General features: G+C 37.4%; 1 protein-coding gene across 11 annotated transcripts in view; it reads right to left on the bottom strand.

The window, feature by feature from the left end:
• The window catches only part of AKAP11 (A-kinase anchoring protein 11), a 63,837-nt gene that overhangs the window by 29,809 nt on the left and 15,209 nt on the right, over positions 1 to 18,819 (bottom strand). For 10 of the 11 annotated variants that reach the window (XR_012159124.2, XM_073345553.1, XM_073345542.1 and 7 more), the window contains 5 exons: positions 17,456 to 17,572; positions 9,852 to 9,899; positions 7,668 to 7,802; positions 5,632 to 5,896; positions 323 to 5,009 (listed from right to left, as the gene is read on the bottom strand). Coding sequence is in view for 10 of the 11 variants with exons in the window: in XM_073345553.1 (XP_073201654.1) it covers positions 323 to 5,009; positions 5,632 to 5,896; positions 7,668 to 7,802; positions 9,852 to 9,899; positions 17,456 to 17,572 (5,252 nt within the window). In the remaining variant the exon portion in view is untranslated. The other variant, XM_073345629.1, reaches the window with a different exon arrangement.

Genomic DNA, 18,819 nt, shown 5'->3' on the forward strand with positions numbered 1-18,819 from the left:
GTAATTTATATCACTGATAAAACACTATGATCAGGACATTAGAGAAAAATTACGGAATCCCATTTACCAGAGTCACCCATCAGAGCATAGGTATATTCTAAAGTAGGCTATAAACTGGTTTGCACTGAGCTCCTGTAACTAACAAGATTATTATTAAAAAATTCCAAACATAATTCCAAATTTAAAATTATATTTTCAGAATGTAATTGTGGCAAACAGTGCTTCTGACCATATAAATGTTTAGATTAATGAATTAAGCAAAGTGGGTGCTGTTTTCTGGTAACAACAGAAAGAGAATAAGAGGGAGAGAATGTAATGTTACCTTATGTTAACAGCCTGACCAATATTAGTCATAGCTGAAGTCATTATTTCTGTAGTGAGGCTTTCTGCAAAGCTGACTCCACCGTGTCCAATACCACTATCAGCTGTCAGACTTGTGTTACTCATCTCTCTCTCTGCTTTCTCAATAGCTGAACCAACCACCTTCTCAGAAAATACTGTCTTCTGTTCCATGTCAATGTGAATTTTAGGAATATCAAGATGAAAAATTCTTGATTTTTGACAGGCACCACCCAACCCTGAATTGGGGATCTGCCTGATTCTAGGGAGGGGCTCTTGTCCAGGCAGGTGAGGAGATGAACTTCCAGTACAACACTGATATTCCTTCATACTACAGTATCTGCAGGCTGTTCCAGAAAATGGAGACAACTTTTCTGTGTAAGTGAATCTATCCCCATTTTTCCTGTTTTCAGCAGGCTGGAGAACAGCAGACTCCAAACTCATTTCTAAGGTGTCATCCACTACTTTTCTGGCATACTCTTCTATAGCTTGAATGATGCCTTCTCGGTAGCCATATTCATTTAAACTGCCTGTACTATGATATAGTTTATGTTTTTGTGAGAAAGGAAGAACTGTTTTAGAAAGTGTTGTTTTAAGGAGGTCCCCTGAGGCTTCATCAAATTTAGATTTTCTATACAGACAGGAATCTGTTAAGGATTTTGGCAAGCAAATGGCTGACATTTTCAGTTTTCTTCTGACATCACATGTTATATGATGAGCAAGGGATTCAGAAAAATGTAACAACTCTGTACCTTCAGTTCTGTGTACATTGTTTATTTCACAGTCTTGGCCACCACACCTATGAACACTACTTTTCATTTGCCATTTTGTATCCATATCTTTGTTCAATATTTTGAACAGCTCATGCCTACCATTTACCTGTGTTTTCTGTACAGGAAATATTCTTCTGTTGTATGTCAGTCTGATTTTCCTGGCAGCTTGTTGTAAGCCTGATTTTATAGATCTGTAAGCAAGTCTACTAGCATACTGATCCATTATTAACTCACTGTTGCCACCTTCCCTTTTCAGAACTCGGATGATGTGATCTGCATATTCATCGGTCACACTCTCGCAGCTTGGATACCTGCAAGTCAGACCTGTTGTTCCTAAACTCTGAGGTAAAGGAAGTACGGATGAATCTACCTCTCTGGACCACTGGTTTACTACCGGACACCAGCTCTCTTTTGATCTACAGTCTCTATCATCTTTTCTGAGAGAAAGACAATCTACATGACAGTTAACCCTCTTCAACCTCAGCAGCTTGCAATGCCTTGATTTTATCATCTTCTTAGCCTCATTGATAACCTTTCCAGCCATATCACCTGCATAATTCCACAACGAATGTAAAGTTTCTTCTGGGATATTTATAAAGGCAGTATACCCACATATTTTGTTTTGTGCATTTAACTGGTAGTGTCTGTCAGCTTCTCTTTTAATTGTTTTATCATCTAAATGGGAAGCAGCCATTTCAGTTGCCACAGAAATGATATGACCAGCCAAATGATCAGCATACTGTACTGTTTTCTCTGAATGTTCAGTTTTCTCCACAAGCATTTCAGAGTGTTCTTCGTCTTCACTGCTTTCAACTTCTTCAGAAAGTGATCGCATGAGTTTCAGCATAAACTCTTCCTTTTCCAAAGAATCATGTTCAGTTGCAGATAAGGCAGCAGCAGATGAGTTATAAGGTGTAGAAGGTGGTGTCATAGGTGCAAACTCCTTTGCTAATTCTCCCTTGAGTTTCTTGGTTAGCTTCCTTAGATTCCGTTCAGAACTAGTCTGAGATGGTACTAAAGGAGTTGGTGGTGGTGTATCAGGTACTGCACAGACATTTCCATCTCTGACGCTTGATTTATCTTCCATCTGCAAAGAATCTTCACAGCCAAACATCACCAAAGAAAGGTTACTTGCATGTAGAAAACAGCTCTCCTGCCCAAAAGCTGAAGGACCTGGTGTTGTTTTTTGCATATCATGTGTTTTCAATGGTTTACTTTGGGATTTTATTGAACTGCTTCCTGAATCAGTAAACTCTTCTACATTACACCTAGCAAGAGTCACAGTGGGACAAGGAGGTGGAGTGCTTGAAGAAAATCTACGTACTTCATGTCCTTTACGTTCCTGAACACAATCTGTAGGTACTGAAAGTAAACACTGAGCAGAGTCATCTGAAGTAATAAGAAATTTAGGTAGGTTATTCAAAGGCAACTGTTGCGGTTCCACAATTATAGGAACAAATCTGTGTTTCTCAGATTCTTGTTTCTTTACTGCACTACTCAGTTCTTTTTTACAGTTATCTGTGTTCGTCTGTAAGCCTCCATTACATTCTACAGTCTCACTTGTGTGGGAGAATGTAGATTTAGTTTCATCTACAGACTGTTTTACAATATACTTGGACAAATGATCAGCAAAAGTATTCTTATGGATATCTCCACTAACACACTGCCAACGAGGTGTTTTTCTAGTTACAAAATCTGTATATTCCTCCACTGTTCTGGTAATCCTGGATGAAGTTATTGCTTCATAAGCCTCATTTACTATCATATCTACCATTGTTCCAGAGAAACTGTTGATGCTTGTGGGTCCAGTTGTTAATTCTGAAATATTATTCGCTCCAGGATTATTGTTTGTTGGTGTGAAATCATTCTGGTTACAAAAACATTGCACACTATTTTCAGTACTTTCACTGTGATCTGCAGTAAGGTAAATATTTCTAAGAGAAGCCACTTCCTCTTCTCTCTTTTTTGTTGTAAAATATGGCTGTGTAGAGTCTTTGTACACTTTCAGACTGCCATCTGCTGTCGGACAAGTCCATACTTTTGCCTTATGAACATCAGATGAAGTCTGATGTTGGCAAAATGCTGTTCCAGCTAAGGGCACTGGTATTGAACTTACAACACCAGAAGTACAAAACAAGGCTTGTTGTACAGTATAGTCTTTTCCAGTTTCTTGTATTGGATTCAATGCTAAAAGTGCACTATCATGAAAATTAGGAAAAGCAGGGGTAGTCTGTGTTGACTGCAATGTACTTTCTGCACTTACATATTTTATGTTGTCCATGGAAACACTAATTGCTGCTTGCGTTGTGAAGGTCACATCAACCTGGGATAATTCAATGAAAGCTTCCTGAATGACGGATTCAGACAAATCTTTAGCATATGATCTCACCACTTTGTCTTCATAATCAAAGGCCCAATCCTGTGCAGTCGTTGGTGTTGATGGATGTGAAAACTGGCAAACTTCCATGATTCCCTCAAAAATAAGCTCCTCAGTGAGATCTGCTGCAAATTTTGCAACTGTGTTAGTAAATATTTGTTTCTTTACATATCGCAGTTCTTTTAAAGCACTTGTTATAGCTTCACTGACCAAAAAGCTTGCTAGCCCATTAATTGCACGTTCCTTCAGTGATAAGGCTCGCCGCCTTCCAATCTCATAAAAAGCCATTTGAAAGACTGAAGAAGTCAATCTAGCAGCCAAGTGACACAGTGCATTGGTGCATGAAGAAACTCCTTTTTGTAAGTCTTTAAATGCACTACCAAAACTTTTTTCAACCAGTTCTGTTGCAAATTTTTGTATGCTGTCTTTAATCATTAGTGATTTGTGTTTAGACTTAACTTTCTTATCTGCCTCTTTTTCAGAAGTTTTCCTCTGGAATTCTACAATTTGACCTTTTTCCTCTTTTGAGACAATCCTATTAAGACTGGAAATGTTTTCAACATGTTTCTGTAGTGATGTAGACTGAGAATGAAAAACAGAACCCAGTATTTCAAATGAAACATTGTTTCCATAATCTGAATATTCACTATAAAGTGTATCATGATTTTGATTAAGCCCATCTCCATTGATATCCATCCGACAAAGACATTCAGTTGAAGCACAGCTCCCCAGTGGGCTGAAAGCTGATGATCTTATAGGGCTGAACAAACCTCCATTGTCTTCTCCTGTTTTCACTGGCCGAGGGGAGTCTGGAACATCAAAGAGGCTGCTATAGGGCGATTCTGGTTTACGAGGAGTTGGCTTCCTTACGTTGGCTGGAAGAGTGGGACGATCAAACTTGAATTTTTGAGGATTTAGAATACAATTATTATTAGTAGTTTTAGAATACAACTGTTCAAGGGCAATCTTTCTCTTCTGGGGTTGATTACCAAGGATGGGATCCCTTATAAGTTTACAAGTACTTTCCAAAGTCTGTTCCAGTTCATCAAACTGATCAAAACTATCAAAAAATTCACTTACTTCTGAGTCTGAGTCCTCTATACCATCTTTCACTACTGGAATTTTTGGTAGCTGAAGTTTTGCCTTCAAACTTTTTTGATACCCTTCTTCATCTAAGAAGATAACAGGGCTAGGGCTGGAACAATCTGACTCAGATGATTCAGCAGGAGAGGAAGAAAACAATGTTTTATGCAAAACATTAACACGTTGATCAGAAGAATTACATGGCTTGTAAAAACTCCTCTGTATCCAAGGATCAGAAATAGAGGTTGTGACTGAATTCTTTACAGATGAGGACAGTTCTTTAAGTCCCAAGATATTTATCAGAGAAGCAGAAGATTTGGCAGATGATTTTCGATGCCCAGAGCTAACAATGATCTTTGAGTCAATAGCTTCTAAACAATGAGCAGGGATGGTCTGTGAAGCAGCATCCCGGTGGTTCTGAGTAGTATAGGTTGTGCCTAAAAAGAAAAAGAAAATACTTTAAAAATAAAAAGAGACTAAAATAGCAAACTAGGTAATTGATTTTGACAGCAGTATCTGGGATTTGTAATTATTACAATAGGTTAGAGGGTCTTTTAAGATTAGAGAAAATTTTAAAGAATAAAGTATTCCATAAGCACTTTATTATGTCAATGATCGTTCTCCTACTACTGCAGGTCGTCTTCTTAGCAAATGCGCAATGTGCCTCAGGTGGCACATGGCCAGGATTCATCACGGAATTTGGTCCACTGGTTGGATCATTAGCTTCCCCAGCCCAGGCTGGGTACCGATGAGGAGTGCGAAGTGAATAGGTCTAAGAGCTCTTGCCTTCATATCACAGATTCTACTTTTTCTGGATCTGACACGGAGTCAAAACCTTTGCTTTATGTCATTCTGCTGCTGTGGAAAGAATTGTGAAATCTCCAATTATTCTGGGTTTTTTTGTTTGTTTGGTTTTTAAGGGGTCTTGTATGACAGTAATTAGCAAAAAACAATTCGATATGGGTTTCATGTAGTTTACCACAGCATGAAAATCCCCCTTTAGCCTAAATTGCCACAAATGAGCTCTGCAATCTATTTCAACAGGACATGAAAACTAACCAGCATTTTGTATCTTTGAAGTCTCATCTTCATCTAAATGCTCAAAAGCAGTGACAAAATCATCCTCAATTGAAGACACTGACTGATTAGTGTCATCATCCTCTGCATGGGACATCTCTGTTTCATGTTTCTGTAATGAGTATACTTCCATTGTATATCTTACACCAGTAGCATATTTGCTCAGTAAGGTAAATACAGAATCAACTTTGATCCTTGGCAACGAAGGAGACAATCTCATCACACAAAGTACTCCAGAAAGGTGAATCTTGAGAAAGAAAAACAAGATGACAAAAGAGTGTTCTCAATAACATACTTTCATCTATAATGTAAACGTGAAATCATTTAAAATGGCAAGAACAACAAGAGCACAGGTCAAGGACATAAACTGTAGTGAAATTGTCTCTTTAAAGACATTTGTTAATAGTACTGTAATTTAAAAGGTATAACAATAATTTAAGTATTTAATGAATATTACAAACAAAACTCCATTTTACAGATGAGGAAAGTGAAGTAAAGAAGTTAAGTGATTTATCCTACATCACTAGAGCCAAGTTTTGAGAGGGTTTAGAGGCCACTCTTATCCTCTAAGTACATTGTGAATATAGGAGTTCTTTAAAATGAATAAATCGCTACACTAAAAAAACCAAAAAAACAAACCCTGCTGGTTTGTTCTACGTAGTTTTTCTCCTGCAAGTAATACAATTACTTCATTATACATTATTAGTCAAAACAGTTTTAACTAATTCTAGCTATCTTCACTGACATTTAGAGAGGAAATGGGAAGTACTAAGTGTTGGGAGCAACTAACCTATCCTGTAACTTCTCTCCCCTGTTGTTTGACAGAGGAATAGCACTACATCTGAGAAGAGTTGAGAAGACTAAGGGCATGTCTACACCACAAAATTTAGTCGACATAAGTCGACATTCAGCCACTACAGTAATTAATTAGATTTTTAATGTCCACCCTATGCTCCTTCTGTCGGTTGTGTGCATCCTCACTAGTAGGACACCGCAGTCAACCTAATTACATCAACTTAAACACTACACCTCTCAGAGGTGGAGTTATTAAGTCAGCACAGCGGATGACTTACGTTGGCGGGAGCAACATTTTAGTGCAGACGCTTACAGAATTAGGCTGACATGACACGCCTTACGTCGACCTAACTCTCTGGAGTAGACCAGGCCTCACTCAACCAGTTTCATCTTCCTTCCAAATGCCAGTACAAAGGGACTATGGTGTGGGGAGCAGAGGCATGTGGACTACTGGATGAGCACACAGGCATTTTACAGAGGGCAGCTGAGCATGTAGTTCAGCAGGTTTCACTGCATGCTCACTGTCAGGCAAGCCTGCTGATGCTCAGCCATGTTCAACACAGCCAGCTGTGGTTCACTTTGGGGACGTCTCCATTTTTTTTCCCCCTTGGGCATCCAAGACTCAGACTTTTGAATGGTGAAAAGGAAGGGAAAAAAGGCCCCACAGGGACTTGTTCCTAGCACATTTGACTACTGCATCTTTTGAAGCATTTTCCTGCACAATTTGCTGTTGCCTAGTTCAGTGCTTATGGCTTCCACAGCAGAATATCTTCCTAGACTAGGAAGGAGAGAGGAAAGAACCTATGATAAAGTACCTTGCATGTCTTAATATTTCATAAATTGCAGCAGGAATGTCTTTAGTCAGTATAATATTTATACCACTATTAATAATATTAAAAATACCATCAGACAAGGTGGGTGAGCTCTGTGTAAACTCTATGTAAGCTCGAAGGCGTGTGTCTTTCACCAACAGAAGTTTGTCCAACAAAAAATATATTACTTCACTCACCTTGTCTCTTTAATATCCTGGGACTAACACAGCTACAACACTAAAAATACCATAGCACTTATGGAACACACACAGTTTCAAAACGCATTAAAAAAGTAGCAATACCCAGCAAGGTTATTGCCAGGATTACTTTGTAACACACATCTGAAAGATGAAGAAACTGCAAAAAACATTAATATTCTGTGTAGCATATAAAAAGGATTAGGAATATTACCTGATGTTTAGGGACATTGCTGGTTTCCATGGGTTTATTTATATCCTTCAGAAAAATAACTTCATTTTCATTTAGACTGCAGAAATGGAGCGATTTCAAAACATCGGGGAGCTCTACAGAAACAGCAGCCAATCCCTAATTCAAACACAAATTCACACACTAAGCAAAAAACTAATATGTTAATGGTACGGAAACTTTTTGATCTGGAGCACTAGAAAGTTAAATAAATATCGCCAGCCTCTAAGTCTGTCAAAATCACCACTCTCTTTCCCTTCAGTTTTCCAATTATATTCCCACACCAAATTGGAATCCTGCTTTAAGGGCTAGTTTACAACAGAGTTCTAATTCAAATCTCAAGATACTGCTACCAGAAGAAATAGAATATTGCTGCCTCTCAAGACTCAGGGAAACCTTTAAAAGCACCAAGGAGAGTCTTGGGAGCAGTAAAGAGCAAGAGAACATCACAGCAGGTATGTAAACACAGAGAGGGAATATTTGCATGCAACGGTTTCCATCTGGTAATCTCCACATGCTGTACGTTCACCATTATCAGGTTTGTATCTTAGCAGAATATTTTTTAAAAATAATCAGTTCAGGTTTATGTTTAACTAGGATCTTGGTCAACATGGAATTTTGTTTACCTAAAATAAATATGCCCAAAAAAATGAGTGTTTAATATTATATTGCTTACTTCTTACATAATATAAATATGGAGACATTTTTAATATTATGCTTAATCCAATATAAATTACTGAACACAGTGGGCCCAGCTTTCTCTTAGTAAACAGAATTCTTTGTGCAACCTCAAGTAGAGAGTCCAAGGTTTGGACCTGTGTACTTAGAACAATATCTGTAAAGTGATTATTTTCATATCACCCTTAGCGTACTTGTCACTGAATGCTAGTCTGAGCACAATTTGACTCACAGTATTTATCCTTTTGCTTTTAAATACCAATGGACCGTTAACTAGGAAAGCCTCTATATTTAATGACTAACACCTTCCACCATACACCTCGTGCTTTATATTAGTTGTCGAAGGGATAAGTCATTTTGAGGTTCATGACCTCATCAGCACCCTCTTTGGTGTGGTTTTCTAAGACACATCTATATTTTCCATTACAAGAAAACACACACACACGCGTAAAATGTCTAAAAGGCACAAGATAAGTTTTATGGCTCCTGATTCTCTTTTACACTTTATTGCACATGCTTAAATGCAAATACTGACACCCTGAAACCAAAATAATTTAAAAATTAACCATGATGTAGTAATAAAATCAACAGCTCAGTGATACTTCTAATATTTATTTCACACCACTCTACTTCAAATTACAAGAAAATCATATTTCTCAATTATTTGTAAAACTAACTGCACAGTAGTCAAAAGTTCTACTTTGATATGACCTAGAACATGCTGGGAAGGAGGAAAGCATGAATCGCAAAGTAGTTTAATATACGATCTATACACCTGGAGAACTAGAGGAGAGAGAACTACAAAGTAGTTTAAGGGCTTGTCAACACAGAACGTGCATGTATTTTATGAAAGGTAAGTTGTTAAACAGATTTAGTTAAACTAGTACAATTGTGTGCCTGGAGTTTCTTGCGTTGTTTTAAACTTGTCTGATATCACTTTAGCTTGCACCTATCGTTTACAAGAGTGTTCACATACAAAGTAGCACTGATTTATCCTCACTTCTAAAGTTAAACCAGGCCTGAGACTAAACACAGATGAGAGAGGGTTAAATTCCTAATATTCTTTAAAGTTGCATGAAACAGTCATCATACTTTTGTTACGCAGTTCTTGTTTTTAAAACAAGAGTGTATATAACTCTCCTAAGAATGTCTTAAGATCTGGCCACGGGTATTTCAAAAAAGCACAGACCCAAGGCTGGCACTCAAGTTAACAAAAAAAAAAGTTACACCTTTTCAGGAGACAACGGAAGTTTAAGATTTTCCAGGGTTCTATATTCCAAATGAATACAAAACACTGGAGGTCATACAAAAATAAAAAAATTTAAAACTGTTAATTACAATGTTTAAAACACACCATTAATTTTAAAAAGCATGTTCCAAGACACATTCTTGAAGTAAAATAAGTATTAGGGCTCCTGCACCAAAAACATGAAATATCTCAGTTATAATTCAAGTGCTGGAGACAAAGTCATTATCCTGTGTATATATTACCTGCATATGAGCAGCATCTGTCTCTCCAGCAAAACTTAGAAATGTGATCTGTAAAACAAGCATACAAACATTATGAAATACAGGATCCAGAAAGAGTCTCCTGGCTTTCTAATTATAGAGAAAGCTGCTTAGAACTGAAAAGTGTAATGACTCTATTTAAAGTAAAGCTTCATACTGTTCTCATCAAGATCAGAAGAAATGGCCTTGCTAGGAGAATATACATTGATTCTGTTTTGCTCCAATCATTTACGAGGAAAGCCTATCTAACAGTTTGTTTTGAATCATAAGATTAGAGGAAAAAAGTCTCATCTAATGTTTTGTTCCAAATTCTAAATAAAAATACTGTTTCAGGAAGGCTCTTGGTCAATCTCAATGGTCACTAATTCCCCAAGGAAAGAAACTCAAGTGCCTGAAAACCAGTCACAGCTGCAGGGTGTAAGCAATTGGTATCCAATATGTCCCAGTCTAGGAGTGGAAAAATCATGAGATTCCATCCTAAGATAGGTAAAAGTCAGAGTATGCACTCAGCGACCACAACGGGGATAGCTAGCCTGTAACCATGACACAATCTCAATCTTAATCCCATTTTAACATAGTTTTTTGTTTGGGGATGTACTATACAGATTTTAATACAAGTGATGCTAAAATATTTACTAAAATAAGAGTCACACATCAGTTTAATATTAAAGTTCAAAGCTGTGATACAGGCATCTATTCTGCAAAAATCCAAGATCTGCAGAATTTGATGTTGTTTACCTTGGTAACCACTACTCAGACTTCAAATATATTACCACCATCTCAGATGCTACAAAATCTACATTACAAAGATTATTAAGGTTGTAAAGTCAAATAAACAAAAAAGTTAAGAAATGCCAAAATTACAGTTGAATATGCACCAGGAGGCAAAATTAAGGTTGTATAGGCATTAGGATATCTTTAATTACATGATCACATACTATTTTAGCCACAGGACCAGGCCTCATTTAGTGCACAGGACAGTGCTCATTTAATTAGCAGCTATTTAATATTTTGTTTTAGTCTCACTGTTCTATATTTACCACATATTATTATTACAAACCCTGCTGTGAAGACAGAACTATTCATTTCCTCATGGGCTCTTCTATGACATTCATCACTATAGTATCTTAGTGCTTCACAAACATTAATGAATTACACACACACACATACACAGTAAGATGAGGGGATATAACTATCCCCATTTTACAGATGGAAAAGGAATCTCCAGGGTAGCATTCAACTGCCTTAGCCAGGAGACCATTCTTTCTCTTCCTGCAATCCCCTGCCTCATTCACTCCATGCCTTCCAACTTCTGGAACATACGAGGCAGGAGTCCTATAGACAATAGCCTCCTTCACTACACAATCTCGATTCATCCCCAGAACAGGTCCATCTTGTGCACTGAATGAGGCAAGAAATTATTCTGTGGGAAAAAAACAGTATGTAATTTAAAGATGGCATTGTAACACATAAGCACAAGGCAGCTGAATTAAGGTTGCACAGGCAACATTAACTTTGGCATTTCTAAGTTTGGAATGCTTGATTTTGCAATCTAATATTCCCATAATGTGAGGGAGAGGGTTTTTTTTCGGGGCGGGGGGAGGTTATATAATGGGGGCGGAGGGATAGCTCAGTGGTTTGAGCATTGGCCTGCTAAACCCAGGATTGTGAGTTCAATCCTTGAGGAGGCCAATTAGGGATCTGGGGCAAAAATTGGGGATTGGTCCTGCTTTGAGCAGGGGGTTGGACTAGATGACCTCCTGAGGTCCCTTCCAACCCTGATATTCTATGATTCTATGATAATTTCCTAGGTTTTGTAAAAAGCTAACTAAAAAAAGCCACCAGAGATTCCATCATGTGGCATTCATATTGGGTCCCACATGGGTCATCAGCAGAGCTGGAAAATTTAGATCCACCACACAAACCTCTATTACTTGAGCTAACTTAGTAACTGACAACGGTAGTAGGTTGTGATCCTCTGTGGACCAGCATTAGAGATGAGTCACACTTTGCCAGTGGGCTTCACAGCTATTCAGTGACAGCAGAGCAATAGTGACACTCAGGAATTTGGGGTTCTATTCCAGGCTCTGGAGGGAATGTGCTTTAGGAGCCCCAGACTATTTTGCCCATCCCCCACAAGCTTAACTCCTTCTGCCTCATTCCCATCAACCTGTCCCAGACCCAGTCCTGTCTCTTCCCCACTTCAGACTCCTTGTCCCATCTCCACTCCTCAGGCTTACACCCCAATCCCAATCTCCTTGTCTAGCCAGTCCCTCCAGGCTCACTGTTCAAGTCCCAATCTCCCTCACTCCCAGTCCCTCCCACTCCCCACGCCTAGTCCTAATATCCTTGCTCAGAAAGTCCCACTTGCACTCTCTCCCACCACAACTCCCTTTACCCAGTCTCCTTGCTCAGACAGTCTGTTTACCTCTCTTGGCTGTTCATCCTATCTGTCCTATCTATCCTCCATGCTATCTGCCAGTCCTATACTCCTTCTCCAGTCTCTTAGAATCATAAAACCTCAAGAAGTCATCCAGTCCAGTCCCCTGCGCTCAAGGCAGGATTAAGTATTATCTAGACCATTCCTGACAAGTGTTTTGTCTAATCTGCTCTCAAAAATCTCCAATGACAGAGATTCCACACTCTCCCTAGGCAATTTATTCCACTGTTTAACTACCCTGACGGTTAGGAAGTTTTTCCTAATGTCCAACTTAAATTGCTGGAAGGGTGGTTTAAAATCCATTGCTCCTTCAGAGGTTAACAAGAACAATTTTTCTCCCTCCTCCTTGTAACAATCTCTTATGTACTTGAAAACTTATGTCCCCCACTCAGTCTTCTCCAGACAAACCCAATTTTTTCTATCTTCCCTCAGAGGTCATGTTTTCTAGACCTTTAATCATTTTTGTTGCTCTTCTCTGCACTTTCTCCAATTTGTCCATATGCAGTGTGTTTATAATATGCAAATTTAATCTAAGAAAATATTTAAGTATTTACATAATAAACAAACTGAACCTGGATGCTGAAAGTCAAGCTATTATTTTTCTGTCACACATCACTAGTAATAAAGATGCTGAAATTGGACCTTGGTTAATAATTATGTTGATAATCAAGTCAAAAGAGAATTCAGCTCACTTTCGAATCTCACTTTCTAATAATTCTACTGGTTATGCAGTGCTAATAGGAGTTAAAGCTAATAAAAGACTGTCAGATAAGCAGGCAGAATATATACAAAAAGCAGATCTGCTAAATGAGGTGCTATTTTCATAAAACATTAAAGTTGATAATGTCTCTTCAATTCAGCCAATATGCATAGATTTGTACTGCAATTTTTCTATCTCCAAAAAGAAAAGGAGTACTTGTGGCACCTTAGAGACTAACCAATTTGCCACAAGTACTCCTTTTCATTTTGCGAATACAGACGAACATGGCTGCTACTCTGAAACTTTTCTATCTCCATTACTCACAACAGGATACTATATTTGAAGAAACCGCATTTATAAAATTCAAATAGTTTTGAATGAATGCAGTTTGGACTGAAAGGTTCTAAAGATACTAAAAAAAAGAATCCAGCACAAGTTGTTTTTTAATCAAACTTGTTCAGTTTACCTTATGTTGAAATGCAATCATACATATTAAATTAACATTCTAATCACCCTGCTCATCAGGGAACAATAGAATGTAGGGCTGGAAATGACCTCAAGAAATCATCTAGTCGAACCCCTTACACTGAGGCAGGATTAAGAATATCTAGATCATCCCCGTCAGGTGTTTGTTCTATAAACCTCCAACAACAGGAATTCCACAACCTTCCTTGGTATCCTGTTCCAGTATTTAACTTATCCTTAAAATTAATATATTTTTCCTAATTAAAAATATATAACAAATAGAAGAAAGCAGAAGTTGATAGTAATGAATATAGATCATACAGAAGCTAAGGACTGTAGAAAACTGCTAAGGGAAGCAAAGGGACACAGGAGAACTCTAAAGCCAGCAGAGACAAGGACAATAAGGAACAAAAAGAATCCTGACAATGGTAGAATTATCAATAATAATGCAGAGAAGGCAGAAGTATTCAATAAATATTAATTTTCTGTATTTGAGGAAAAACAGATGATACAGTCTCATCATACAGTGATAACACTTTTCCCTTCTACTAGTATCTCTGGGAAATGTTAAACAGAAGCTACTAAAGTTAGACATTTTTAAATTGGCAGCTCCATATAACATGCATCCAAGAGTTTTAAAAGATCTGGCTGAGGAGCTTGCTGGAACATTAATGTTGATTTTCAATACATCTTGGAGCACTAGGGAAGCTCCAGTAGACTGGAAGGAAGCTAAATGTGCCAATTTTTTAAAAGGGTGAACAGAATGACTTGGCTGATTTTCATCAGCCTGACATCAATCCTGGGCTAGATAATGAAGCAACTGATATGGGACTCTAATAAAGAATTAAAGGAGGGTAATGTAATTAATGCAAATCAGCATGGGTTTATAGAATACAGATCCTGTCAAACTACCTTAATATCTTTTTTTGATGAGATTACAAGTTTGAGCGATATAATATACACAGTTGCCAACCTTCACGTGGTAAATAAGCACCCCAACTTCCACAATATGCCAAAAATCAAACTAATCCCATTTCAAAATAAGGCCAAAACAAGCCAACACTCTATGTGACTAGATCCCCGCAGCGTGCAGTCTGGGAGTGTGGTGGGCCCTCTGTGCACCCCTCTTTCCCCCCTTTGCCCCCCATTGGAGCCGATCCAAAAAAAAAAAAAGCAACAAGCTACAAACAAGCCAAAAACTAGCCAACTAGCAAGTCACAAGTCAATTAAGCCAAAAACAGCAAATTTCTGCGCTGTTTCTGCAGGTTTGGAATTGTGATAATATACCTATTACGGACATAACATACTTTGTCTTAGTACCACACGACACTGCGATTAAAAAAATAGAATGATATAAAATTAACATGGCAAGTGTTAAATGGATTAAAAACTGTCTAACGGATAGGGTTTAAAATGTAACTGTAACAGCAGGGATCAGTTCTTGGCCATATGCTATTTAACATTCTTATCAATGACCTGGAAGAAAACAAAATAATCATTGATGAAGTTTGCAGATGACACAAAAATTGGAGGAGTGATAAATAATGAGGACAGGACAGAGTGATCTGGATCACTTGGTAAACTGGGTGCAAATAATGTGCCAAAAGATTTCATGTCTTTGCTATTATTTTAGATTAACTAGTTAAATATTATCAAACAGCCAAACAGTTTTGGTTTCATTATCTATTAAAAAGTACATGTCATTACAGTACAATACCATAGTCATCTTATTGGAAAAGACATTATTACTTATACGGTGTTGTACCAGTGCTATGAGCATGTAAACAACACTGAATGACACACTTATTAATGAATTTTCAACACTTTTGAGATATAGCATTATTATTTTCATTTTACAGTTCAAAAATTTAAGGCAGACAAGTTAAGTGATGTGACTGAAGTCACAGAGCAGCTAGATTTGGGATTAGAACTCAGGACTTCTAGATTTCCGGTTCTGTGCGCAATCCTCGAGATTATGCTTCTCAAGAAATTTATTTATCACCCACATGTGCCCATTTTATCCCAGTCCCATCAGCAGTTTAGTGTTAACTGAACATCAGTACAACACAATATCCAATTGTTTTCTAAGCAGTTTTCTAGCAGTTAACTTGCATTTTACTTCATTAGCCCAAGATACAATACAAATGCCCCATGGCTAGACTCATCTTTGAGCCAACAACCTATTTCAGCCATTCCCAGACCCTCTGCCCTACAAATGTAACAAGTGGTTTCTTCCCTCGACCCCTTTACAAACAGACCCCACTCCCCAATACTACAAAGATCACGAACACTGTTCTCTTCTATAGCTACAGAAGCAAAATAGAAGGAGCGTCTAACTGTAAAATCATCTGGCCTCTGGGGGGACTGTGTATGAAGAGGATTTAACTAAGCTTATGTTTTTAGACTTTAATCTCTGTGAGCTAAATCTTTCCCAAATTCTGTATTTTGGGAATCAACTAATTTCCGACATTGTTTTTGAAAACTGTTCTTGGGTTTTACTTGAAGTGCAATTCTATTTTGACAAATCTATTAATTGGTTTGCGGGGTATCACATTTATTGTTTTCATGATTAAAAAAAAAAAAATCTTCTCAGTTTGCAAGTAAAAGTAGATGGCTTCTCTAACTGTCGAGTGCAAACTCACCCTGAAGCTCTGAAAATCAAGCTGGATATTTTTCTTCTCATACAGACCAGATTCTGCTATTAGTTATACCTGTGCAACTCCATGTTATTCAAATTATACCCTCATTTAAATCTGTGGAACATCTGTGTTAGAATACACCAGGATTGCATAATATAATAGAGACAAAAATTTGGTCCTTCAATTAAAGGACTTTAACAACTCTGTTGATAATACATGAGCCAGAAGAGAATCCAGCTCCAACTCTCATTGCTGTATTACCCCTACAGAAACAGGCGTAAGCTTACATGGTCAGTAATGTCAGCAGATAGGACTATGAACACAGATCTACTGACCAAGAATATGCCATTTTTACAAAAAATCACTTTTCAGATGAGAACTAATCTCTACGATGAATCCAATATTTTCTCTGTTTTGGTTACAGGCAAATTTAAATTTCATGAAGGCTGATATCATCCCTAATATGTCCTGCAAGATCTTGACAATGAGGTTACTCTCTTGTATCTTAGTAGATTTTGTTAAACACTCAGAAATCCCACCATTTATATCCTGAGAAATTTAAAACCAAACTGGACAAAGTCCTTAAAAGTGTACTGTAAGGAGTATCTACCACTTTCAGGGCCAATCACAGTATCACAAAACACAACCTGTTCAAATGCATTCATGGTCTGATCTTTAATTACACAGTTTAATACTTTGTATACTGTATTAACCATGACAGAATGCAGACTGAAATACTTTTTAACAAAGAAAATTTACTGCATCTTACAATAAAATAATCAGGACAACTTAAAGTTATATTGAAGTTAAAAAAGTCAACAATGTTTTAATCTATTTGATTTCTAAATAACATAATTTAGTTGTCTTAGTTAAAGAAATGAAACCGTATAATTTAAATTAACCTGGCCAGTTTAAAAAGTGTTTGAGACCAAACATAATTTTTGTTTTTACTAGAAGTGGTTAATCTGCAGAAAGCTGCATTACATTTCTTTGAAATATCTGATGATTGGTCCTCATTAAGTTAATTCACAGTAGTATATATAAACAAAGCCAGGACATCACAATCCATTTTTGGATTAAATTAGTTATAGCATCATTCTTTTCTTAGACTTTAGACCACATGATATTTCTCAAAAAGTGGAAATGTTTACTCTTTTGGTCAACTCCGCCATTCTTCACTCTTCTGGTGAACCTAAAACTAATTAATTAGGTACGAGGGTAGTTGCAGTTCACAGTCATGTTCTAATGCACATTATACAATCCTGCAGCTTCTGATTCTGTTGTGAACTAAAAGCATCCTTCATATTTATACAACAGGGTAAGTAGACATGCCATGTCAAACCTCAATAAAATTGTCCTGTTCCTCCTGCTTTAAAGATTCTTCAGTGGACACGTTACATAATTCTTTTCTGCTCTGTAGCAATGATTTCACAGAGCGTAGTACACCATCAGTGAAATCCTGAAAGGTAATGGAGAAACACATAAATCTACAGCAAATGAAAAAGTTGAGCAGAATTTTAAATGCAGGGTATTTTTTCCACAAACATACAACTGTTTCCTGAACACTGTTTCAAACTATTGTGTGTACAGGCCACCAGCCATCAGCTCCAATATTTAAATGCTGATTATGATTATGGGGGATCATGCAGTTTTCAAACTGCCAACAGACCTACGCTTCTCTCCAACCAAAAGAATACCCCAATGCAAAAAAATCCACAATCTTTCCAAAAATGCCAAGTCCTAGCTGAAAAGGCCTATAGCAACAGTAGAGAGAAAACTGCTTGCCATTAATTAGTTCAAGCAATACCTGGACTCTTAGGATGAGCAGGGAATAAAGACCCAGACAGATACAAAGAAAGGACCCCTATACCACTCTGTACCTGCAAATGAAACCTGTACACTTTTCTTTTGCATAGGCAACAATTTAAAATTGTTCTTTCTCCGGTAAAACAAAAAACAAAAAAAAATGAGGAGGCTTCAGCAGTTAACAAGTAATATATTCACTCGGTCTCCCACGTAGCCACTGAAAGAATGATGAAAGAACAGGGTTCACTGCATGCGTTTCTTGGTGCAAATATTTAACAGGAGACGCACACATGAATAGAAGACCATTACAGACAGATGTTTGTGAAATAGGTACTTAAACATCAGTAGAATCTGACAATTCTGTAATTAAGACAAAGAACAAAAGAATCAAAAACCTGTTTATTATACCTGGAATTTAAAATCTATAGGAAAAAAAGGTTGGTAATACCGAACAAAAAGATAAACAAAACTGCTTGGCTCCTCAGGTCAGGAAAAAAAAACTTGGTGCCATCTCATTTTACTGCAAGAAAGTACTTTGGAGAAGGCCACCAGTTTGAAAAAAAACTTAGGTCTCCTTTATTTCTGTAAGAAATGCTAAGGTAACTCCTGAAACAGAGAACTGCAGTTAAGCAGTCATTAGAAAACATGTCTGCAAAACTAGCCAGCCAGATCTAACGGTGGTGCAAAAAATGAAGTAAATGAAAAAATGAGTTGAACCTACTAACATTGAAGTACAACATTAACAACAAAGTTACCTAAACCCTGAACAGCTTCTGAAAGATCAGCAAAAGTAGCAGAGACATTAATTTAATCAGGGAATGTTTGAGCTGCCGACAGATCATCAGGAAAAAATAATCACTTTATGGTAAAATTATGTCTTATGTCTTACAATTTAATCTT

This window comes from Lepidochelys kempii, chromosome 1 (genome assembly GCF_965140285.1).
Source record: "Lepidochelys kempii isolate rLepKem1 chromosome 1, rLepKem1.hap1, whole genome shotgun sequence".
NCBI classification, from domain to species: Eukaryota; Metazoa; Chordata; order Testudines; family Cheloniidae; genus Lepidochelys; species Lepidochelys kempii.